We start from the raw sequence: 24246 nt of genomic DNA on the forward strand, positions 1-24246 counted from the left end.
AGATGGTGCTGAGTGGGTGTTGATTGGTTTCTGAGATGGTGCTGAGTAGGTATTCATTGGGTGCTGAGATGGTGCTGAGTGGGTGTTGATTGGTTGCCGAGATGGTGCTGAGTGGGTGTTGATTGGTTGCTGCGATGATCCTGACTCTGTGCTGAGATGGTGCTGAATTGCTGCTGAGATGGTGCTGAGTGGGTGCGGATTGGTTGCCTAGATGGTGCTGAGTGGGTGTTGATTGGGTGATGAGATGGTGCTGAGTGGGTGTTGATTGGTTTCTGAGATGGTGCTGAGTAGGTATTCATTGGGTGCTGAGATGGTGCTGAGTGGGTGTTGATTGGTTGCCGAGATGGTGCTGAGTGGGTGTTGATTGGTTGCTGCGATGATCCTGACTCTGTGCTGAGATGGTGCTGAATTGCTGCTGAGATGGTGCTGAGTGGGTATTGATTGGGTGCTGAGATGGTGCTGAGTGGGTGTTGATTGGTTGCTGCGATGATCCTGACTCTGTGCTGAGATGGTGCTGAATTGCTGCTTAGATGGTGCTGAGTGGGTGCGGATTGGTTGCCTAGATGGTGCTGAGTGGGTGTTGATTGGTTGCTGCGATGATCCTGACTCTGTGCTGAGATGGTGCTGAATTGCTGCTGAGATGGTGCTGAGTGGGTGCGGATTGGTTGCCTAGATGGTGCTGAGTGGGTGCGGATTGGTTACCTAGATGGTGCTGAGTGGGTGTTGATTGGGTGATGATATCGTGCTGAGTGGGTGTTGATTGGGTGCTGAGATGGTGCTGAGTGTGTTTTGATTGGGTGCTGAGATGGTGCTGAGTGGGTTCGGATTGGTTGCTGAGATTGTGCTGAGTGGGTGTTGATTGGGTGCTGAGATGGTGCTGAGTGGGTGTTGATTGGTTGCTGCGATGATCCTGACTCTGTGCTGAGATGGTGCTGAATTGCTGCTTAGATGGTGCTGAGTGGGTGCGGATTGGTTGCCTAGATGGAGCTGAGGGGGTGTTGATTGGTTGCTGCGATGGTGCTGAGTGGATGTTGATTGGGTGCTGAGATGGTGCTGAGTGGTTGTTGATTGGTTGCCTAGATGGTGCTGAGTGGGTGTTGATTGGGTGCTGCGATGATCCTGACTCTGTGCTGAGATGGTGCTGAATTGCTGCTGAGATGGTGCTGAGTGGGTGTTGATTGGTTTCTGAGATGGTGCTGAGTAGGTATTCATTGGGTGCTGAGATGGTGCTGAGTGGGTGTTGATTGGTTGCCGAGATGGTGCTGAGTGGGTGTTGATTGGTTGCTGCGATGATCCTGACTCTGTGCTGAGATGGTGCTGAATTGCTGCTGAGATGGTGCTGAGTGGGTATTGATTGGGTGCTGAGATGGTGCTGAGTGGGTGTTGATTGTTTGCTGCGATGATCCTGACTCTGTGCTGAGATGGTGCTGAATTGCTGCTGAGATGGTGCTGAGTGGGTGCGGATTGGTTGCTGAGATGGTGCTGAGTGGATGTTGATTCGTTGCTGAGATGGTGCTGAGTGGGTGTTGATTGGGTGCTGAGATGGTGCTGAGTGGATGTTGATTGGGTGCTGAGATGGTGCTGAGTGGGTGTTGATTGGTTGCCTAGATGGTGCTGAGTGGGTGTTGATTGGTTGCTGCGATGATCCTGACTCTGTGCTGAGATGGTGCTGAATTGCTGCTGAGATGGTGCTGAGTGGGTGCGGATTGGTTGCCTAGATGGTGCTGAGTGGGTGTTGATTGGGTGCTGAGATGGTGCTGAGTGGGTGTTGATTGGGTGCTGAGATGGTGCTGAGTGGGTGTTGATTGGTTGCTGCGATGATCCTGACTCTGTGCTGAGATGGTGCTGAATTGCTGCTGAGATGGTGCTGAGTGGGTATTGATTGGGTGCTGAGATGGTGCTGAATGGGTGTTGACTGGTTGCTGCGATGATCCTGACTCTGTGCTGAGATGGTGCTGAATTGCTGCTCTGATGGTGCTGAGTGGGTGCGGATTGGTTGCTGAGATTGTGCTGAGTGGGTGTTGATTGGTTGCTGCGATGATCCTGACTCTGTGCTGAGATGGTGCTGAATTGCTGCTGAGATGGTTCTGAGTGGGTGCGGATTGGTTTCTGAGATGGTGCTGAGTGGATGTTGATTGGTTGCTGAGATGGTGCTGAGTGGGTGTTGATTGGTTTCTGAGATGGTGCTGAGTAGGTATTCATTGGGTGCTGAGATGGTGCTGAGTGGGTGTTGATTGGTTGCCGAGATGGTGCTGAGTGGGTGTTGATTGGTTGCTGCGATGATCCTGACTCTGTGCTGAGATGGTGCTGAATTGCTGCTGAGATGGTGCTGAGTGGGTGCGGATTGGTTGCCTAGATGGTGCTGAGTGGGTGTTGATTGGGTGATGAGATGGTGCTGAGTGGGTGTTGATTGGTTTCTGAGATGGTGCTGAGTAGGTATTCATTGGGTGCTGAGATGGTGCTGAGTGGGTGTTGATTGGTTGCCGAGATGGTGCTGAGTGGGTGTTGATTGGTTGCTGCGATGATCCTGACTCTGTGCTGAGATGGTGCTGAATTGCTGCTGAGATGGTGCTGAGTGGGTATTGATTGGGTGCTGAGATGGTGCTGAGTGGGTGTTGATTGGTTGCTGCGATGATCCTGACTCTGTGCTGAGATGGTGCTGAATTGCTGCTTAGATGGTGCTGAGTGGGTGCGGATTGGTTGCCTAGATGGTGCTGAGTGGGTGTTGATTGGTTGCTGCGATGATCCTGACTCTGTGCTGAGATGGTGCTGAATTGCTGCTGAGATGGTGCTGAGTGGGTGCGGATTGGTTGCCTAGATGGTGCTGAGTGGGTGCGGATTGGTTACCTAGATGGTGCTGAGTGGGTGTTGATTGGGTGATGATATGGTGCTGAGTGGGTGTTGATTGGGTGCTGAGATGGTGCTGAGTGTGTTTTGATTGGGTGCTGAGATGGTGCTGAGTGGGTTCGGATTGGTTGCTGAGATTGTGCTGAGTGGGTGTTGATTGGGTGCTGAGATGGTGCTGAGTGGGTGTTGATTGGTTGCTGCGATGATCCTGACTCTGTGCTGAGATGGTGCTGAATTGCTGCTTAGATGGTGCTGAGTGGGTGCGGATTGGTTGCCTAGATGGAGCTGAGGGGGTGTTGATTGGTTGCTGCGATGGTGCTGAGTGGATGTTGATTGGGTGCTGAGATGGTGCTGAGTGGTTGTTGATTGGTTGCCTAGATGGTGCTGAGTGGGTGTTGATTGGGTGCTGCGATGATCCTGACTCTGTGCTGAGATGGTGCTGAATTGCTGCTGAGATGGTGCTGAGTGGGTGTTGATTGGTTGCCGAGATGGTGCTGAGTGGGTGTTGATTGGTTGCTGCGATGATCCTGACTCTGTGCTGAGATGGTGCTGAATTGCTGCTGAGATGGTGCTGAGTGGGTATTGATTGGGTGCTGAGATGGTGCTCAGTGGTTGTTGATTGGTTCCTGCGATTATCCTGACTCTGTGCTGAGATGGTGCTGAATTGCTGCTGAGATGGTGCTGAGTGGGTGCGGATTGGTTGCCTAGATGGTGCCGAGTGGGTGTTGATTGGGTGCTGAGATGGTGCTGAGTGGGTGTTGATTGGTTTCTGAGATGGTGCTGAGTAGGTATTCATTGGGTGCTGAGATGGTGCTGAGTGGGTGTTGATTGGTTGCCGAGATGGTGCTGAGTGGGTGTTGATTGGGTGCTGAGATGGTGCTGAGTGGGTGTTGATTGGGTGCTGAGATGGTGCTGAGTGGGTGTTGATTGGTTTCTGAGATGGTGCTGAGTGGGTGCAGATTGGTTGCTGCGATGATCCTGACTCTGTGCTGAGATGGTGCTGAATTGCTGCTGAGATGGTGCTGAGTGGGTGCGGATTGGTTGCCTAGATGGTGCTGAGTGGGTGTTGATTGGGTGCTGAGATGGTGCTGAGTGGGTGTTGATTGGGTGCTGAGATGGTGCTGAGTGGGTGTTGATTGGTTTCTGAGATGGTGCTGAGTAGGTATTCATTGGGTGCTGAGATGGTGCTGAGTGGGTGTTGATTGGTTGCCGAGATGGTGCTGAGTGGGTGTTGATTGGTTGCTGCGATGATCCTGACTCTGTGCTGAGATGGTGCTGAATTGCTGCTGAGATGGTGCTGAGTGGGTGCGGATTGGTTGCCTAGATGGTGCTGAGTGGGTGCGGATTGGTTACCTAGATGGTGCTGAGTGGGTGTTGATTGGGTGATGATATGGTGCTGAGTGGGTGTTGATTGGGTGCTGAGATGGTGCTGAGTGTGTTTTGATTGGGTGCTGAGATGGTGCTGAGTGGGTTCGGATTGGTTGCTGAGATTGTGCTGAGTGGGTGTTGATTGGGTGCTGAGATGGTGCTGAGTGGGTGTTGATTGGTTGCTGCGATGATCCTGACTCTGTGCTGAGTGGATGTTGATTGGGTGCTGAGATGGTGCTGAGTGGGTGCGGATTGGTTGCCTAGATGGAGCTGAGGGGGTGTTGATTGGTTGCTGCGATGGTGCTGAGTGGATGTTGATTGGGTGCTGAGATGGTGCTGAGTGGTTGTTGATTGGTTGCCTAGATGGTGCTGAGTGGGTGTTGATTGGGTGCTGCGATGATCCTGACTCTGTGCTGAGATGGTGCTGAATTGCTGCTGAGATGGTGCTGAGTGGGTGTTGATTGGTTGCCGAGATGGTGCTGAGTGGGTGTTGATTGGTTGCTGCGATGATCCTGACTCTGTGCTGAGATGGTGCTGAATTGCTGCTGAGATGGTGCTGAGTGGGTATTGATTGGGTGCTGAGATGGTGCTCAGTGGTTGTTGATTGGTTCCTGCGATTATCCTGACTCTGTGCTGAGATGGTGCTGAATTGCTGCTGAGATGGTGCTGAGTGGGTGCGGATTGGTTGCCTAGATGGTGCCGAGTGGGTGTTGATTGGGTGCTGAGATGGTGCTGAGTGGGTGTTGATTGGTTTCTGAGATGGTGCTGAGTGGGTGCAGATTGGTTGCTGCGATGATCCTGACTCTGTGCTGAGATGGTGCTGAATTGCTGCTGAGATGGTGCTGAGTGGGTGCGGATTGGTTGCCTAGATGGTGCTGAGTGGGTGTTGATTGGGTGCTGAGATGGTGCTGAGTGGGTGTTGATTGGGTGCTGAGATGGTGCTGAGTGGGTGTTGATTGGTTTCTGAGATGGTGCTGAGTAGGTATTCATTGGGTGCTGAGATGGTGCTGAGTGGGTGTTGATTGGTTGCCGAGATGGTGCTGAGTGGGTGTTGATTGGTTGCTGCGATGATCCTGACTCTGTGCTGAGATGGTGCTGAATTGCTGCTTAGATGGTGCTGAGTGGGTGCGGATTGGTTGCCTAGATGGTGCTGAGTGGGTGTTGATTGGTTGCTGCGATGATCCTGACTCTGTGCTGAGATGGTGCTGAATTGCTGCTGAGATGGTGCTGAGTGGGTGCGGATTGGTTGCCTAGATGGTGCTGAGTGGGTGCGGATTGGTTACCTAGATGGTGCTGAGTGGGTGTTGATTGGGTGATGATATGGTGCTGAGTGGGTGTTGATTGGGTGCTGAGATGGTGCTGAGTGTGTTTTGATTGGGTGCTGAGATGGTGCTGAGTGGGTTCGGATTGGTTGCTGAGATTGTGCTGAGTGGGTGTTGATTGGGTGCTGAGATGGTGCTGAGTGGGTGTTGATTGGTTGCTGCGATGATCCTGACTCTGTGCTGAGATGGTGCTGAATTGCTGCTTAGATGGTGCTGAGTGGGTGCGGATTGGTTGCCTAGATGGAGCTGAGGGGGTGTTGATTGGTTGCTGCGATGGTGCTGAGTGGATGTTGATTGGGTGCTGAGATGGTGCTGAGTGGTTGTTGATTGGTTGCCTAGATGGTGCTGAGTGGGTGTTGATTGGGTGCTGCGATGATCCTGACTCTGTGCTGAGATGGTGCTGAATTGCTGCTGAGATGGTGCTGAGTGGGTGTTGATTGGTTGCCGAGATGGTGCTGAGTGGGTGTTGATTGGTTGCTGCGATGATCCTGACTCTGTGCTGAGATGGTGCTGAATTGCTGCTGAGATGGTGCTGAGTGGGTATTGATTGGGTGCTGAGATGGTGCTCAGTGGTTGTTGATTGGTTCCTGCGATTATCCTGACTCTGTGCTGAGATGGTGCTGAATTGCTGCTGAGATGGTGCTGAGTGGGTGCGGATTGGTTGCCTAGATGGTGCCGAGTGGGTGTTGATTGGGTGCTGAGATGGTGCTGAGTGGGTGTTGATTGGTTTCTGAGATGGTGCTGAGTAGGTATTCATTGGGTGCTGAGATGGTGCTGAGTGGGTGTTGATTGGTTGCCGAGATGGTGCTGAGTGGGTGTTGATTGGGTGCTGAGATGGTGCTGAGTGGGTGTTGATTGGGTGCTGAGATGGTGCTGAGTGGGTGTTGATTGGTTTCTGAGATGGTGCTGAGTGGGTGCAGATTGGTTGCTGCGATGATCCTGACTCTGTGCTGAGATGGTGCTGAATTGCTGCTGAGATGGTGCTGAGTGGGTGCGGATTGGTTGCCTAGATGGTGCTGAGTGGGTGTTGATTGGGTGCTGAGATGGTGCTGAGTGGGTGTTGATTGGGTGCTGAGATGGTGCTGAGTGGGTGTTGATTGGTTTCTGAGATGGTGCTGAGTAGGTATTCATTGGGTGCTGAGATGGTGCTGAGTGGGTGTTGATTGGTTGCCGAGATGGTGCTGAGTGGGTGTTGATTGGTTGCTGCGATGATCCTGACTCTGTGCTGAGATGGTGCTGAATTGCTGCTTAGATGGTGCTGAGTGGGTGCGGATTGGTTGCCTAGATGGTGCTGAGTGGGTGTTGATTGGTTGCTGCGATGATCCTGACTCTGTGCTGAGATGGTGCTGAATTGCTGCTGAGATGGTGCTGAGTGGGTGCGGATTGGTTGCCTAGATGGTGCTGAGTGGGTGCGGATTGGTTACCTAGATGGTGCTGAGTGGGTGTTGATTGGGTGATGATATGGTGCTGAGTGGGTGTTGATTGGGTGCTGAGATGGTGCTGAGTGTGTTTTGATTGGGTGCTGAGATGGTGCTGAGTGGGTTCGGATTGGTTGCTGAGATTGTGCTGAGTGGGTGTTGATTGGGTGCTGAGATGGTGCTGAGTGGGTGTTGATTGGTTGCTGCGATGATCCTGACTCTGTGCTGAGATGGTGCTGAATTGCTGCTTAGATGGTGCTGAGTGGGTGCGGATTGGTTGCCTAGATGGAGCTGAGGGGGTGTTGATTGGTTGCTGCGATGGTGCTGAGTGGATGTTGATTGGGTGCTGAGATGGTGCTGAGTGGTTGTTGATTGGTTGCCTAGATGGTGCTGAGTGGGTGTTGATTGGGTGCTGCGATGATCCTGACTCTGTGCTGAGATGGTGCTGAATTGCTGCTGAGATGGTGCTGAGTGGGTGTTGATTGGTTGCCGAGATGGTGCTGAGTGGGTGTTGATTGGTTGCTGCGATGATCCTGACTCTGTGCTGAGATGGTGCTGAATTGCTGCTGAGATGGTGCTGAGTGGGTATTGATTGGGTGCTGAGATGGTGCTCAGTGGTTGTTGATTGGTTCCTGCGATTATCCTGACTCTGTGCTGAGATGGTGCTGAATTGCTGCTGAGATGGTGCTGAGTGGGTGCGGATTGGTTGCCTAGATGGTGCCGAGTGGGTGTTGATTGGGTGCTGAGATGGTGCTGAGTGGGTGTTGATTGGTTTCTGAGATGGTGCTGAGTAGGTATTCATTGGGTGCTGAGATGGTGCTGAGTGGGTGTTGATTGGTTGCCGAGATGGTGCTGAGTGGGTGTTGATTGGGTGCTGAGATGGTGCTGAGTGGGTGTTGATTGGGTGCTGAGATGGTGCTGAGTGGGTGTTGATTGGTTTCTGAGATGGTGCTGAGTGGGTGCAGATTGGTTGCTGCGATGATCCTGACTCTGTGCTGAGATGGTGCTGAATTGCTGCTGAGATGGTGCTGAGTGGGTGCGGATTGGTTGCCTAGATGGTGCTGAGTGGGTGTTGATTGGGTGCTGAGATGGTGCTGAGTGGGTGTTGATTGGGTGCTGAGATGGTGCTGAGTGGGTGTTGATTGGTTTCTGAGATTGTGCTGAGTGGGTGTTGATTGGGTGCTGAGATGGTGCTGAGTGGGTGTTGATTGGTTGCCGAGATGGTGCTGAGTGGGTGTTGATTGGTTGCTGCGATGATCCTGACTCTGTGCTGAGATGGTGCTGAATTGCTGCTGAGATGGTGCTGAGTGCGTATTGATTGGGTGCTGAGATGGTGCTGAGTGGGTGTTGATTGGTTGCTGCGATGATCCTGACTCTGTGCTGAGATGGTGCTGAATTGCTGCTTAGATGGTGCTGAGTGGGTGCGGATTGGTTGCCTAGATGGAGCTGAGGGGGTGTTGATTGGTTGCTGCGATGGTGCTGAGTGGATGTTGATTGGGTGCTGAGATGGTGCTGAGTGGTTGTTGATTGGTTGCCTAGATGGTGCTGAGTGGGTGTTGATTGGGTGCTGCGATGATCCTGACTCTGTGCTGAGATGGTGCTGAATTGCTGCTGAGATGGTGCTGAGTGGGTGTTGATTGGTTGCCGAGATGGTGCTGAGTGGGTGTTGATTGGTTGCTGCGATGATCCTGACTCTGTGCTGAGATGGTGCTGAATTGCTGCTGAGATGGTGCTGAGTGGGTATTGATTGGGTGCTGAGATGGTGCTCAGTGGTTGTTGATTGGTTCCTGCGATTATCCTGACTCTGTGCTGAGATGGTGCTGAATTGCTGCTGAGATGGTGCTGAGTGGGTGCGGATTGGTTGCCTAGATGGTGCCGAGTGGGTGTTGATTGGGTGCTGAGATGGTGCTGAGTGGGTGTTGATTGGTTTCTGAGATGGTGCTGAGTAGGTATTCATTGGGTGCTGAGATGGTGCTGAGTGGGTGTTGATTGGTTGCCGAGATGGTGCTGAGTGGGTGTTGATTGGGTGCTGAGATGGTGCTGAGTGGGTGTTGATTGGGTGCTGAGATGGTGCTGAGTGGGTGTTGATTGGTTTCTGAGATGGTGCTGAGTGGGTGCAGATTGGTTGCTGCGATGATCCTGACTCTGTGCTGAGATGGTGCTGAATTGCTGCTGAGATGGTGCTGAGTGGGTGCGGATTGGTTGCCTAGATGGTGCTGAGTGGGTGTTGATTGGGTGCTGAGATGGTGCTGAGTGGGTGTTGATTGGGTGCTGAGATGGTGCTGAGTGGGTGTTGATTGGTTTCTGAGATGGTGCTGAGTAGGTATTCATTGGGTGCTGAGATGGTGCTGAGTGGGTGTTGATTGGTTGCCGAGATGGTGCTGAGTGGGTGTTGATTGGTTGCTGCGATGATCCTGACTCTGTGCTGAGATGGTGCTGAATTGCTGCTTAGATGGTGCTGAGTGGGTGCGGATTGGTTGCCTAGATGGTGCTGAGTGGGTGTTGATTGGTTGCTGCGATGATCCTGACTCTGTGCTGAGATGGTGCTGAATTGCTGCTGAGATGGTGCTGAGTGGGTGCGGATTGGTTGCCTAGATGGTGCTGAGTGGGTGCGGATTGGTTACCTAGATGGTGCTGAGTGGGTGTTGATTGGGTGATGATATGGTGCTGAGTGGGTGTTGATTGGGTGCTGAGATGGTGCTGAGTGTGTTTTGATTGGGTGCTGAGATGGTGCTGAGTGGGTTCGGATTGGTTGCTGAGATTGTGCTGAGTGGGTGTTGATTGGGTGCTGAGATGGTGCTGAGTGGGTGTTGATTGGTTGCTGCGATGATCCTGACTCTGTGCTGAGATGGTGCTGAATTGCTGCTTAGATGGTGCTGAGTGGGTGCGGATTGGTTGCCTAGATGGAGCTGAGGGGGTGTTGATTGGTTGCTGCGATGGTGCTGAGTGGATGTTGATTGGGTGCTGAGATGGTGCTGAGTGGTTGTTGATTGGTTGCCTAGATGGTGCTGAGTGGGTGTTGATTGGGTGCTGCGATGATCCTGACTCTGTGCTGAGATGGTGCTGAATTGCTGCTGAGATGGTGCTGAGTGGGTGTTGATTGGTTGCCGAGATGGTGCTGAGTGGGTGTTGATTGGTTGCTGCGATGATCCTGACTCTGTGCTGAGATGGTGCTGAATTGCTGCTGAGATGGTGCTGAGTGGGTATTGATTGGGTGCTGAGATGGTGCTCAGTGGTTGTTGATTGGTTCCTGCGATTATCCTGACTCTGTGCTGAGATGGTGCTGAATTGCTGCTGAGATGGTGCTGAGTGGGTGCGGATTGGTTGCCTAGATGGTGCCGAGTGGGTGTTGATTGGGTGCTGAGATGGTGCTGAGTGGGTGTTGATTGGTTTCTGAGATGGTGCTGAGTAGGTATTCATTGGGTGCTGAGATGGTGCTGAGTGGGTGTTGATTGGTTGCCGAGATGGTGCTGAGTGGGTGTTGATTGGGTGCTGAGATGGTGCTGAGTGGGTGTTGATTGGGTGCTGAGATGGTGCTGAGTGGGTGTTGATTGGTTTCTGAGATGGTGCTGAGTGGGTGCAGATTGGTTGCTGCGATGATCCTGACTCTGTGCTGAGATGGTGCTGAATTGCTGCTGAGATGGTGCTGAGTGGGTGCGGATTGGTTGCCTAGATGGTGCTGAGTGGGTGTTGATTGGGTGCTGAGATGGTGCTGAGTGGGTGTTGATTGGGTGCTGAGATGGTGCTGAGTGGGTGTTGATTGGTTTCTGAGATGGTGCTGAGTAGGTATTCATTGGGTGCTGAGATGGTGCTGAGTGGGTGTTGATTGGTTGCCGAGATGGTGCTGAGTGGGTGTTGATTGGTTGCTGCGATGATCCTGACTCTGTGCTGAGATGGTGCTGAATTGCTGCTGAGATGGTGCTGAGTGCGTATTGATTGGGTGCTGAGATGGTGCTGAGTGGGTGTTGATTGGTTGCTGCGATGATCCTGACTCTGTGCTGAGATGGTGCTGAATTGCTGCTGAGATGGTGCTGAGTGGGTGCGGATTGGTTGCTGAGATGGTGCTGAGTGGGTGTTGATTGGGTGCTGAGATGGTGCTGAGTGGGTGTTGATTGGTTTCTGAGATGGTGCTGAGTAGGTATTCATTGGGTGCTGAGATGGTGCTGAGTGGGTGTTGATTGGTTGCCGAGATGGTGCTGAGTGGGTGTTGATTGGTTGCTGCGATGATCCTGACTCTGTGCTGAGATGGTGCTGAATTGCTGCTGAGATGGTGCTGAGTGGGTGCGGATTGGTTGCCTAGATGGTGCTGAGTGGATGTTGATTGGGTGCTGAGATGGTGCTGAGTGGATGTTGATTGGGTGCTGAGATGGTGCTGAGTGGTTGTTGATTGGTTGCCTAGATGGTGCTGAGTGGGTGTTGATTGGGTGCTGCGATGATCCTGACTCTGTGCTGAGATGGTGCTGAATTGCTGCTGAGATGGTGCTGAGTGGGTGTTGATTGGTTTCTGAGATGGTGCTGAGTAGGTATTCATTGGGTGCTGAGATGGTGCTGAGTGGGTGTTGATTGGGTGCCGAGATGGTGCTGAGTGGGTGTTGATTGGTTGCTGCGATGATCCTGACTCTGTGCTGAGATGGTGCTGAATTGCTGCTGAGATGGTGCTGAGTGGGTATTGATTGGGTGCTGAGATGGTGCTGAGTGGGTGTTGATTGTTTGCTGTGATGATCCTGACTCTGTGCTGAGATGGTGCTGAATTGCTGCTTAGATGGTGCTGAGTGGGTGTTGATTGGTTGCTGCGATGGTGCTGAGTGGATGTTGATTGGTTGCTGAGATGGTGCAGAGTGGGTGTTGATTGGGTGCTGAGATGGTGCTGAGTGGTTGTTGATTGGTTGCCTAGATGGTGCTGAGTGGGTGTTGATTGGTTGCTGCGATGATCCTGACTCTGTGCTGAGATGGTGCTGAATTGCTGCTGAGATGGTGCTGAGTGGGTGTTGATTGGGTGCTGAGATGGTGCTGAGTGGGTGTTGATTGGGTGCTGAGATGGTGCTGAGTGGGTGTTTATTGGGTGCTGAGATGGTGCTGAGTGGGTGTTGATTGGTTTCTGAGATGGTGCTGAGTAGGTATTCATTGGGTGCTGAGATGGTGCTGAGTGGGTGTTGATTGGTTGCCGAGATGGTGCTGAGTGGGTGTTGATTGGGTGCTGAGATGGTGCTGAGTGGGTGTTGATTGGGTGCTGAGATGGTGCTGAGTGGGTGTTGATTGGTTTCTGAGATGGTGCTGAGTAGGTATTCATTGGGTGCTGAGATGGTGCTGAGTGGGTGTTGATTGGTTGCCGAGATGGTGCTGAGTGGGTGTTGATTGGTTGCTGCGATGATCCTGACTCTGTGCTGAGATGGTGCTGAATTGCTGCTGAGATGGTGCTGAGTGGGTGCGGATTGGTTTCTGAGATGGTGCTGAGTGGATGTTGATTGGTTGCTGAGATGGTGCTGAGTGGGTGTTGATTGGTTCCTGCGATGATCCTGACTCTGTGCTGAGATGGTGCTGAATTGCTGCTGAGATGGTGCTGAGTGGGTGCGGATTGGTTGCCTAGATGGTGCTGAGTGGGTGTTGATTGGGTGCTGAGATGGTGCTGAGTGGGTGTTGATTGGGTGCTGAGATGGTGCTGAGTGGGTGTTGATTGGTTTCTTAGATGGTGCTGAGTAGGTATTCATTGGGTGCTGAGATGGTGCTGAGTGGGTGTTGATTGGTTGCCGAGATGGTGCTGAGTGGGTGTTGATTGGTTGCTGCGATGATCCTGACTCTGTGCTGAGATGGTGCTGAATTGCTGCTGAGATGGTGCTGAGTGCGTATTGATTGGGTGCCTAGATGGTGCTGAGTGGGTGTTGATTGGTTGCTGCGATGATCCTGACTCTGTGCTGAGATGGTGCTGAATTGCTGCTGAGATGGTGCTGAGTGGGTGCGGATTGGTTTCTGAGATGGTGCTGAGTGGATGTTGATTGGTTGCTGAGATGGTGCTGAGTGGGTGTTGATTGGTTCCTGCGATGATCCTGACTCTGTGCTGAGATGGTGCTGAATTGCTGCTGAGATGGTGCTGAGTGGGTGCGGATTGGTTGCCTAGATGGTGCTGAGTGGGTGTTGATTGGGTGCTGAGATGGTGCTGAGTGGGTTTTGATTGGTTTCTGAGATGGTGCTGAGTAGGTATTCATTGGGTGCTGAGATGGTGCTGAGTGGGTGTTGATTGGTTGCCGAGATGGTGCTGAGTGGGTGTTGATTGGTTGCTGCGATGATCCTGACTCTGTGCTGAGATGGTGCTGAATTGCTGCTGAGATGGTGCTGAGTGGGTGCGGATTGGTTTCTGAGATGGTGCTGAGTAGGTATTCATTGGGTGCTGAGATGGTGCTGAGTGGGTGTTGATTGGTTGCCGAGATGGTGCTGAGTGGGTGTTGATTGGGTGCTGAGATGGTGCTGAGTGGGTGTTGATTGGGTGCTGAGATGGTGCTGAGTGGGTGTTGATTGGTTTCTGAGATGGTGCTGAGTAGGTATTCATTGGGTGCTGAGATGGTGCTGAGTGGGTGTTGATTGGTTGCCGAGATGGTGCTGAGTGGGTGTTGATTGGTTGCTGCGATGATCCTGACTCTGTGCTGAGATGGTGCTGAATTGCTGCTGAGATGGTGCTGAGTGGGTGCGGATTGGTTTCTGAGATGGTGCTGAGTGGATGTTGATTGGTTGCTGAGATGGTGCTGAGTGGGTGTTGATTGGGTGCTGAGATGGTGCTGAGTGGGTGTTGATTGGTTTCTTAGATGGTGCTGAGTAGGTATTCATTGGGTGCTGAGATGGTGCTGAGTGGGTTCGGATTGGTTGCTGCGATGATCCTGACTCTGTGCTGAGATGGTGCTGAATTGCTGCTGAGATGGTGCTGAGTGGGTATTGATTGGGTGCCTAGATGGTGCTGAGTGGGTGTTGATTGGTTGCTGCGATGATCCTGACTCTGTGCTGAGATGGTGCTGAATTGCTGCTGAGATGGTGCTGAGTGGGTGCGGATTGGTTTCTGAGATGGTGCTGAGTGGATGTTGATTGGTTGCTGAGATGGTGCTGAGTGGGTGTTGATTGGTTCCTGCGATGATCCTGACTCTGTGCTGAGATGGTGCTGAATTGCTGCTGAGATGGTGCTGAGTGGGTGCGGATTGGTTGCCTAGATGGTGCTGAGTGGGTGTTGATTGGGTGCTGAGATGGTGCTGAGTGGGTTTTGATTGGTTTCTGAGATGGTGCTGAGTAGGTATTCATTGGGTGCTGAGATGGTGCTGAGTGGGTGTTGATTGGTTGCCGAGATGGTGCTGAGTGGGTGTTGATTGGTTGCTGCGATGATCCTGACTCTGTGCTGAGATGGTGCTGAATTGCTGCTGAGATGGTGCTGAGTGGGTATTGTTTGGGTGCTGAGATGGTGCTGAGTGGGTGTTGATTGGTTGCTGCGATGATCCTGACTCTGTGCTGAGATGGTGCTGAATTGCTGCTTAGATGGTGCTGAGTGGGTGCGGATTGGTTGCCTAGATGGTGCTGAGTGGGTGTTGATTGGTTGCTGCGATGATCCTGACTCTGTGCTGAGATGGTGCTGAATTGCTGCTGAGATGGTGCTGAGTGGGTGCGGATTGGTTGCCTAGATGGTGCTGAGTGGGTGTTGATTGGTTGCTGCGATGATCCTGACTCTGTGCTGGGATGGTGCTGAATTGCTGCTGAGATGGTGCTGAGTGGGTGCGGATTGGTTGCCTAGATGGTGCTGAGTGGGTGTTGATTGGGTGCTGAGATGGTGCTGAGTGGGTTTTGATTGTTTTCTGAGATGGTGCTGAGTAGGTATTCATTGGGTGCTGAGATGGTGCTGAGTGGGTGTTGATTGGTTGCCGAGATGGTGCTGAGTGGGTGTTGATTGGTTGCTGCGATGATCCTGACTCTGTGCTGAGATGGTGCTGAATTGCTGCTGAGATGGTGCTGAGTGGGTATTGTTTGGGTGCTGAGATGGTGCTGAGTGGGTGTTGATTGGTTGCTGCGATGATCCTGACTCTGTGCTGAGATGGTGCTGAATTGCTGCTTAGATGGTGCTGAGTGGGTGCGGATTGGTTGCCTAGATGGTGCTGAGTGGGTGTTGATTGGTTGCTGCGATGATCCTGACTCTGTGCTGAGATGGTGCTGAATTGCTGCTGAGATTGTGCTGAGTGGATGTTGATTGGTTGCTGAGATGGTGCTGAGTGGGTGCGGATTGGTTGCCTAGATGGTGCTGAGTGGGTGTTGATTGGGTGCTGAGATGGTGCTGAGTGGGTGTTGATTGGTTGCTGCGATGATCCTGACTCTGTGCTGAGATGGTGCTGAATTGCTGCTGAGATTGTGCTGAGTGGATGTTGATTGGTTGCTGAGATGGTGCTGAGTGGGTGCGGATTGGTTGCCTAGATGGTGCTGAGTGGGTGTTGATTGGGTGCTGAGATGGTGCTGAGTGGGTGTTGATTGGTTGCTGCGATGATCCTGACTCTGTGCTGAGATGGTGCTGAATTGCTGCTGAGATGGTGCTGAGTGGGTGCGGATTGGTTGCCGAGATGTTGCTGAGTGGGTGTTGATTGGTTGCTGCGATGATCCTGACTCTGTGCTGAGATGGTGCTGTATTGCTGCTGAGATGGTGCTGAGTGGGTGCGGATTGGCTGCTGAGATGGTGCATAGTGGGTGTTGATTGGTTGCTGCGGTGATCCTGACTCTGTGCTGAGATGGTGCTGAATTGCTGCTGAGATGGTGCTGAGTGGGTGTTGATTGGGTGCTGGCATGGTGCAGATTGGTTTCTGAGATGGTGCTGAGTTGGTTCTGCTTGGTTGCTGAGATGGTGCTGAGTGGGTGCTGAGCAGTATTAGTCTGTCCTGGCCAGGTTATGAGGGGAGGCCGTTCCCACAGTAGTGCCAGCTGTTGCTGGTTCCCTGCCCTGAGCAGGAGTTGGAGAAACCCGTGGCTGGAGGGGCTGGCAAGGATGGAGAAGGTTCTCCTGGTAGGAGAGGGTTCTCCTGCTGAGAGAACGTTCTCTGGTGGAAGAAGTTTATCCTTGTGGAAAAGGTTCTGCTCTTTTTCCTGCTGGGATTCAGGGTCTCCCCATCTCTCCTCACCCCATTTTTCCCTGTTTTCCACCCCCAGGAAACACAGACTGACAAGAACCCAAAGTGCCTTTTCCCCGGTTGTGTTCAGCCCCCTCTTCACAGGTGAGGATTTGGGGGGAATTTGTGCAAGTTTGGGTTTTTTTGTTTTGCTGTGGGACGAGCAGGGAGTGGGGAATTTCGCTTTTGAGGGATCCCATGCTGGGATCTCTGTGGTGTTGCTTGGTCCTGCTGGCCTCAGACCCAAAAGGAGACGTCTGATTATTTTTAAAAATACTTAAATTTTTTTTTTTTAAATGGTCACGTCCCTGGTGCTGCACATGGATCAGCTCTGCTCAGTGTGGAAATTCCATGCTGGGAAAAATCCTTTGGAGCCTCCTCATCCCATCCAGCTGCTGGGCTTGGGGCAAATTACCTCAAGATCTCTCCTAAGATGGAAAAACTTATCTTGGGAGCATCGAGTGGGAAAAACCTCTCAAACCCTGCAGAATTCCTTTCCCTGTGCTCATCATCCTGGGTCCTAACTGGGCTTTTCCCTCTCCCTTTTCCAGGTGAGACGGTGTCCCTGGTGGACGTGGACATTTCCCAGCGAGGGCTCAGCTCCCCTCACCCTCCGACCCCTCCGCCGCCGCCCCGCCGCAGCCTCAGCCTGCTCGGTACTGCCCTGGGATGGTCCCTGGGAACCCGGGGATGGTCCCTGGGAACTTGGGGATGGTCCTTGGGAACCTGGGGATGGTCCTTGGGAACCTGGGGATGGTCCTTGGTGCCCTGGGATTCATCCCTGGGGCCCTGGGAATTCCAGTGCTGGAAAAGGGATCCCTGTCCTCCAGCAGTTGCCAAACCAGAGAGAAGGTGCTGCTGGGAATCCCCCAATTCCCTATTCCAGGCAGTTTTCCCAGATTTTGAAGCTCCACTGGGAATTCCCACATTCTCTTTTCCATGCTGTTTCCCCAGACTCTACTGGGAATCCCAAAGTTCCCTTTTCAATTCTGTTTTCTGGGGCTCCACTGGGAATCCCCCAATTTCCTTTTCCAGGCAGTTTCCCAGGCTCTGGGGCTGTTCTCTCCCTGTTTCCTGACCTGTCTCTGCTCTCTCCTAGATGATATCAGTGGGACGCTGCCTCCGGCTGTGCTTGTGGGGCCCATGGGCTCTTCCCTGCAATCCTTCCCTCTGCCTCCGCCTCCTCCGCCCCACGCCCCAGGTCAGCTCAGCTTGGCCAGCTCTGCCTCTGTCCTCCAGGAATTCTGCTTTTTCCCCTCCTGGAGTTCTGCTTTTCCCCCCTCCTGGAATTCTGCTTTTTCCCCCTCCTGGAATTCTGCTTTTTTCCTCTCTTGCAATCTCCACCTTTTCCCTTCCTGGAGTCCCCACTTTTTCTCTCCTGCAGTTTCCAGGTGTCTCTGGGTGACAATGACAGTGGCAGTGACCTGTGTGTATCTAGGTGACAGTGACAATGACCATGGCTGTCTCTGGGTGGCAGTGACCTTGGCTGTTTCTGGGTGACAATGGCAGTGACAATGACCTTGAGGGGTGACAATGACAGTGATAGTGACCCTGTCTGTCTCTGTGTGACAGTGACAGTGGCAGTGACAATGCCAGTGACCCTGTCTGTCTGTCTGTCCTGCAGAGGCCTTTCCCCGGATCGTGCCCCTGCGTCCCCCCGAGGCCCCGGGCCAGCCGCCCCCTCCTCACCTGCAGTGTCCCCTGGCCCGGCCTGACCCCAGCAGCTTTGCTGCCAGCCTGAGGGAGCTGGAGAAGGTACCTGGGACGGGGAGAGTCCGAGCCCTCAGGGATTGGGATTGGGAATGTGGCTGCTCAGGGACTGTGATGGGAATGCGGCCCCTCAGGGATTGGGGTTTGGAATTCCTGCCCTTCAGAGACTGGGGTTTGGGAATGCAGCCCCTCAGGGATTGGGGTTTGGGAATGCAGCCCCTCAGGGACTGGGGTTTGGGAATGCAGCCCCTCAGGGATTGGGGTTTGGAATTCCTGCCCCTCAGGGATTGGGGTTTGGGAATGCGGCTCCTCAGGGATTGGGGTTTGGGAATTCCTGCCCCTCAGGGCCTGGGATTGGGAATGCGGCCCCTCAGAGACTGGGTTTGGGAATCCATGATTTTGGAGTCCAGGAAAACGTTTCTGGGTGTGGAAGGGGGGTCTGGATCCCCTCTGTCCCCTCAGGGCCTGGCGTCCCCTCTGTCCCCTCATCCCTCAATCCCAACCGCCCGCACCGGGTGCAATTCCCCATGAGGATCGGCCTCCTGGGAGCATTCCCGAGGGAATCCCCATTCAGCTGCCGCTCTCTGTTCCCAGTGTGGGTGGTACTGGGGCCCCATGAACTGGGAGGACGCTGAGATGAAGCTGAAGGGGAAACCGGACGGGTCCTTCCTGGTGCGGGACAGCTCCGACCCCCGCTACATCCTGAGCCTGAGCTTCCGCTCTCAGGGCATCACGCACCACACCCGCATGGAGCACTACCGAGGTGAGACATTCCCGGGATCCCAAATCCCATCCATTCCCTGCTCCAGGGCGTTATAAATCACCCACATACCACACCCGCATGGAGCACTACCGAGGTGAGACATTCCCAGGATCCCAAATCCCATCCATTCCCTGCTCCAGGGGCTTATAAACAATCCATGCACCACACCTGCATGGAGCACTACTGAGGTGAGACATTCCCAGAATCCCAAATCCCTGGGGTGCCATCCATTCCCTGCTCCAGGGGGTGATTTATAACCCACACACCACACCCACATGGAGCACTACCGAGGTAAAACATTCCCGGGATCCCAAATCCTTGGGATGCCATTCTCAGCTCCAGGGTATTAGAAATCACCCACCACACCTGCATGGAGCACTACCGAGGAATAAAAAGCTGCCAGTGCCTTGGAAAAATGGAAAAAAGAACTGTCAGTGTCTGGAAAAAGTGGGAATAAGGAGCTGGCAGTGCCCTGGAAAGCTGGATTTAAAGGAAATTCTGACAAATGGAGATTTTAGGGAGAATTTATTCCTGGGAAGTGTGATCAGGCATTGGAACAGGCTGTACACAGAGTCCCCATCCCTGGAAGTGTCCAAGCCCCACGTGGATGTGGCACCTGGGGACACGGTGACGCCAGTGTCCAGGGGGCGAGCTGGGATCTTTCCCAGCCTTCAGAATTCCCAGATTTTGGTGGAGGAGGGGGTGCCCAGGCTGGTGTGACCCACTGGGAGCTCTGGTGTCCCCAGCTCCAGTTTCATCCTGGGCCACCTGGTGGGTCAGGTGACAGCACGGGGACAAAGGGTGACCCAGGGCCTAATTAACAATCCTGTTAATCAAGGAGCAGGAACATGAAACTGCTCCCGTGGAAAATGATCCCAGGGCTGGGAAATGGGGATAGCAGCACCTGGGAATGCTCCAAGGTCACCTTCCCTTGGGGATGTTGGCATGGAGAAGGGGCACGCCAGAATATGAGAATATTTAATTTCCTAGATATCATAATAGTAAATTAACTAAATATAAGAATATTTGATTGATTAAATAGAATAATATTTAATTTATTTATTATAAGAATATTGAGAAGTTTAGCTGTTCCCAAATCTACAAAACAGAGCCCATTCCAGGGGATTTTGGCAATGCCATATTTGTCACTGATCATCCTTCCCCTGTTGCTTCTGTGATGGTGCTGGGGAAGATACTTTGCCAAAAATTCATTGGAATAAAGTGAATTACTCCCCTCTGCCTTCCCAAAAATCTCCTGAAATAACGGGAATAACTCCCCTGTGCTTTTCCAAAATTCCCCTAGAATAACAGGAATAATTCCCCTGTGCTTTCCCAAAATTCCCCTGGAATAATGGGAATTCTTTCTCTTGTGGAAGGGACCTTCAGCCTGTGGTGCCACCCCAAGTTCGAGGACCGCTGCCAGTCCGTGGTGGAGTTCATCAAGAGGGCGATCATGCACTCCAAAAATGGGAAATTCCTCTACTTCCTGCGCTCCCGGGTCCCAGGTGAGCCCGGGATTGGGATGGGCCAGGTGAGCCCGGGAATGGGATGGGACAGGTGAGCCTGGGAATGGGATGGGCCAGGGATCCAGGTGATCCTGATAATGGGATTGTCCAGGTGAGCCTGGGAACCTAATCCTGCCTAATCCTGATCTCCAAAATCTCCTTTTTTTCCCCCAAAAGGTCTCCCTCCGACGCCCGTCCAGCTCCTGTACCCCGTCTCCAGGTTCAGCAACGTCAAATCCCTGCAGCACCTTTGCCGCTTCCGGATCCGGCAGCTGGTCCGGATCGACCACATTCCCGAGCTCCCGCTGCCCAAGTGAGTGCTGGGATTCCCCCATGGATCATCCCTGGAATTCCCTCCCTCCCTCCCAGGCAGCGGGAAGGCATCTGTGAGCTCAGATCCGGGAGGGAATCGTTGGCTTTTCCAGCTTTGGGGTAGCGGGATCGATGTCCTGTGGGGTTTTGGGGTGCAGTGGGAATTCTGAGCGGCCTGGGAATGAGGAATTCCCTGCTGTGCCAGAGCTTTGGGAAGCAGCTCCTGTTCCTGTGGAATTTCAGAGGAGTTGTGGCTCTGGGATCCTGCTCTTCCCAGTGTTTTCCCAGGGAAGAGGCTCTGGGTGTGCTTCAGGAATATTGGAAGGTTGTGGCTCAGGGATTCGGCCCTTCCTGGTGTTTTTACTGGTGTTTTTTCTGGTTGTGTTTTGGGAACATCAGACGGGCTGTTCTCTGGCAATATTGGAAGAGTTGTGGCTCAGGGGTCCGGCTATTCCCAGTGTTTTTCGGGGGAAGAGGCTTTGGCTGTGTTTTGGGAATTTCAGAGGGGCTGTGGCTCAGGGGTCCGGCTGTTCCCTGTTTTTCCAGGCCCCTGATCTCCTACATCCGCAAGTTCTACTACTACGACCCGCAGGAGGAGCAGTACCTGTCCCTCAAGGAGGCGCAGCTCATCTCCCGACAGAAGCAGGAGCCCGAGTCCTCCACGTAGCGGGGCGGAGCCGCCCGGCACTGACGGTGCGGGAATGGGCCGGGAACGGGCAGGGAATGGTTTTGGAACGGTCTGTGGATGCTTTGGAATGGTCTGGGAATGGTGCCTCATCCCAGGATCCAACCCTGCTCCCTCAGAACCCCCCTGGGGAAGCCGTGGCTGCTCCCTCAGGGGTCTTTTACCATTCCCAAATTTTCTCTGGAGAAGAGAACAAGGCTTTCTGGCCTTCTCCCATTCCCAGTTTTCCTTGGGAAGGGGAGCAAGTCTTCCTTGCCCCTTACCCTTGGGAATGGGAACAGCATTCCTGGCCTTTTACCATTCCCAAAATTCTTCTTGGAGAGGAGAAGAAGGTTTCATGTTCTTCTACCATTCCCAGCTTTCCTTGGGGAGGGGAACAAGGCTTCTTGGCCTTTTACCATTCCCATCTTTTCTCAGGAAGGGCCCAACCCTGCTGCTCCTCCCTTGTTCCCATTCCCCCTCTCCCCCAGGCCCCCATCCCTCCCAATCCCATCTCTGATCCCAACTCCTGGTGTTTTTTCCCGGCAGGAATTTGGTTGTTGCCCTCCTGCCACGGTGGGGAGGAGGCCGAGCTCCTGCTGCTGCTGCTCCTGCTCTTTTCCTGGAGGAGAGGGCCCAGCATTCCCGGGAAGCCAGCAGAGCAGGATCTGGAGCCCCGGCTCGTGGGAAAAGGAATCCTGGGGGAACCCAGCCCGGCCCCGCGGATCCCCGCGGAACAAAGAATGTCATGGCACTATTCCCGAGTTTTCCTGGAAGATTTCAGTTCGGATGTCTCTGGAGTTTTAATTTTTTTTTTTTTTTTTTTTTTGGATCATCGGCATGAGGAAAAACTGGATTTTCTGATCCCGCTGGATTTTCAGATCCCACCTTGGGAATTTCCAGGTGGGCGAGAGGGAGGAGAAAAGGGGGAATTCTCTGGGAAGATCCATCCATCTGCTCCCAGGCGTCGTGGCAAGGCTTTGATCCTCTCTGGAGAGCTGCAAACGGAGCCAGGGGCTGGAAGAACCCCTGGGAATAAACAAAGTGTGGAGTTCTGAGCAGCTCCACAGCTCCCCCGCTCCCCAGGATTTGGGATAAGAGATCCAAACCCTCCAGGAGAGGCAGGAGCATCCTGGGAGAAGCTTGGACCCGTGGAAGATGGAAGGAAGGGAGGAAGGAGGAGCGTGGGATGTGGTGGATCCAGAGGGAACGCTGCTGGAAGGTTCCCTGGAGCCCTGGGAAGGTGGAAGAGCTGCTGCTGGAATTGCTGGAGCTGCCCAGGAATCCCAGACCTGGGATGGGCTCTCCCAGTCTGTCCATGGTGGGTTCCAGAGGCTGGGAATGGAGTGAATCCTCCTGGAGCAGCTCTCCCCTCTCCCTGGGACATCAGGAACAAAATCCAGGAGAGTTTTGGCTCTTTCCCTGATTTTGGGCCCAAATTCCCTCCCTCACCCCTTGGGATCCCGGGCTTCTCCATGCCCCGAGCAGGAATTCCATGGGGGAACTTCCAGCTGGGAATTCTGGAGAATTCTCCCCTGCCGTGTGTCAAGGAGCAGCATTCCAGTGCTCTGGATCCAAGGAATTGCCCCATCCTGCTGGATCTGAGGATTCCCTGGAGCCCTGGGACAATCCCAGTCCTGGAATTCCTGTGGATTTCAATGGAAAAAATTCCAAGCTGCTTTGCCACAAAAGGTGCTACAAATCCTGCCCTGCCTGCCTCCTCCAGCTGGGATTTGGAGGGGGGGAAAAAAACCCACAATCCTTAAAAAAATTCCAGGTTTCTGGGTGAAACTGAGCCTGAAAATCCATGGAAATACCTCATGGCACTGTGTGAGGGAAAACCTTCCCAAGAACCAGGCCTGCTCCAGCTTTTCTTCCCCCCAAAAAAATCCTGGAAAAAAAAAAAAAAAAGGAAAAGTGGATCAGGGATGGATAGTGGGATGCAGGGAATTGGGAAGGTGTGAGTCAATCCAGGACAAATCCAGGGAAAATTCTGTTCCCTCCATGGGGTGGTGGTGACAGCATTTCCACTCTTCTTTGGAATGGGAGAGGTTTGGGAAGGGGAGCAGCAGATCAGGGAAAAGCAGAGCTGGGGTTTTTGGGGGTCTTTTTGCCATCCTGGGGCGCTCCCAATCCCCCAAAATCCACCTGGGGAGCTCCCAGTCCTTAAAATCCAGCCTGGGGTGCTCCCAGTGCTCCCAATCCAGGGCTTCACCCCAAATCCCAGGAATTTCACGGGATCCAGCCTCACCTTTGGAGGAGGAATGAGCAGATTCCAGCAGCTCCCAGGGCAAGAGATTCCCAGGATTTTGGGAATCACCCTTTGGAACTAAAAAAAAAAAAAAATAATGCAGCTTTTGCTTAATTTTATTTTTTTTTTATCCCCCCTTTTTTTAATTTTTAATTTTAATCTTAATTTTTTTTGGCGTGTGCTTAATTTATTCAAATAGTGGCTGTATAATTTATTTTCATAAATATATGAGAAAAGTTACTAAATTGTTAAAAAAATAATAATAAAAAAACCAAACGGACTTTGCAGGCCAATCTTTCAGATTTAATGAAAAAATTAATTAATAATAATAATATTAATAATTATGGGTTTTGATATGAACCACAAATGCACTTTTGGGTGTGTTTGGTTATTTTTTGGGGTGGGGAGCTGTGGGGTTTGTGTGTAAATATTGTATTTATAGGCATGTTTGGCCTCTTGTGGGGGATTTTAGGAACTGCTGGTGTGGAATTCCTGGATTTTGGGGCTTTTGGGGTTTTTTTGGGGGTATTTTTTTTCCTACAGGGTCAGCCAGGAAGAGCTGACTTGGTGTTTGTAAAACTCATTTTTAGCGTCGATTTTGGGGTTTTTTTGGGTTGTTTGGGATTTTATTTTTTTTGCTGTGGGAGGGGTGGGAAGGGAAAAGAGAAAGGGTTTGAAATAAAAACCTTGGAAATTGTTGGATGTTTTTTGTGGTGAATTCTGAGTCTTTGACCCCTCCAGGTTCCTTTTTTGGGGCATCCTGTGACCCCAAAATCCATCGGGGATCTCGGGGTCCCCCCCTGGCTGCTCCCAATACCCAAAAATAAATTTGGGGGATTTCTGGGTGCTCCCAGTACCCCAAAACCCATCGGGGAGCTCTGGGTTCTTCTGGCACCCCAAAACCCATTCGGGGGGACCTCTGGTGCCCCCAGCACCCCCCTGGATATCGGGGTGCCGCTGGTGCTCC

At 52.7% G+C, this 24246-nt stretch overlaps 1 protein-coding gene across 1 annotated transcript in view; it reads left to right on the forward strand.

Annotated features, from left to right (window-relative positions):
- Positions 1–23788, forward strand: part of SOCS7 (suppressor of cytokine signaling 7) — a 28018-nt gene extending 4230 nt beyond the window's left edge. The window contains exons 2-10 of the mRNA XM_058820559.1: positions 16115–16179; positions 16626–16730; positions 17174–17275; positions 17699–17829; positions 18379–18547; positions 19924–20052; positions 20230–20365; positions 20911–21057; positions 21578–23788. Of these exons, the coding sequence (XP_058676542.1) occupies positions 16115–16179; positions 16626–16730; positions 17174–17275; positions 17699–17829; positions 18379–18547; positions 19924–20052; positions 20230–20365; positions 20911–21031 (958 nt within the window). The 3' untranslated portion in view covers positions 21032–21057; positions 21578–23788. The remainder of the gene's footprint in view (positions 1–16114; positions 16180–16625; positions 16731–17173; positions 17276–17698; positions 17830–18378; positions 18548–19923; positions 20053–20229; positions 20366–20910; positions 21058–21577) is intronic.
- Positions 23789–24246: the final 458 nt, after the last annotated feature.

Source organism: Ammospiza caudacuta, chromosome 27, assembly GCF_027887145.1.
Source record: "Ammospiza caudacuta isolate bAmmCau1 chromosome 27, bAmmCau1.pri, whole genome shotgun sequence".
Classification (NCBI taxonomy): Eukaryota; Metazoa; Chordata; class Aves; order Passeriformes; family Passerellidae; genus Ammospiza; species Ammospiza caudacuta.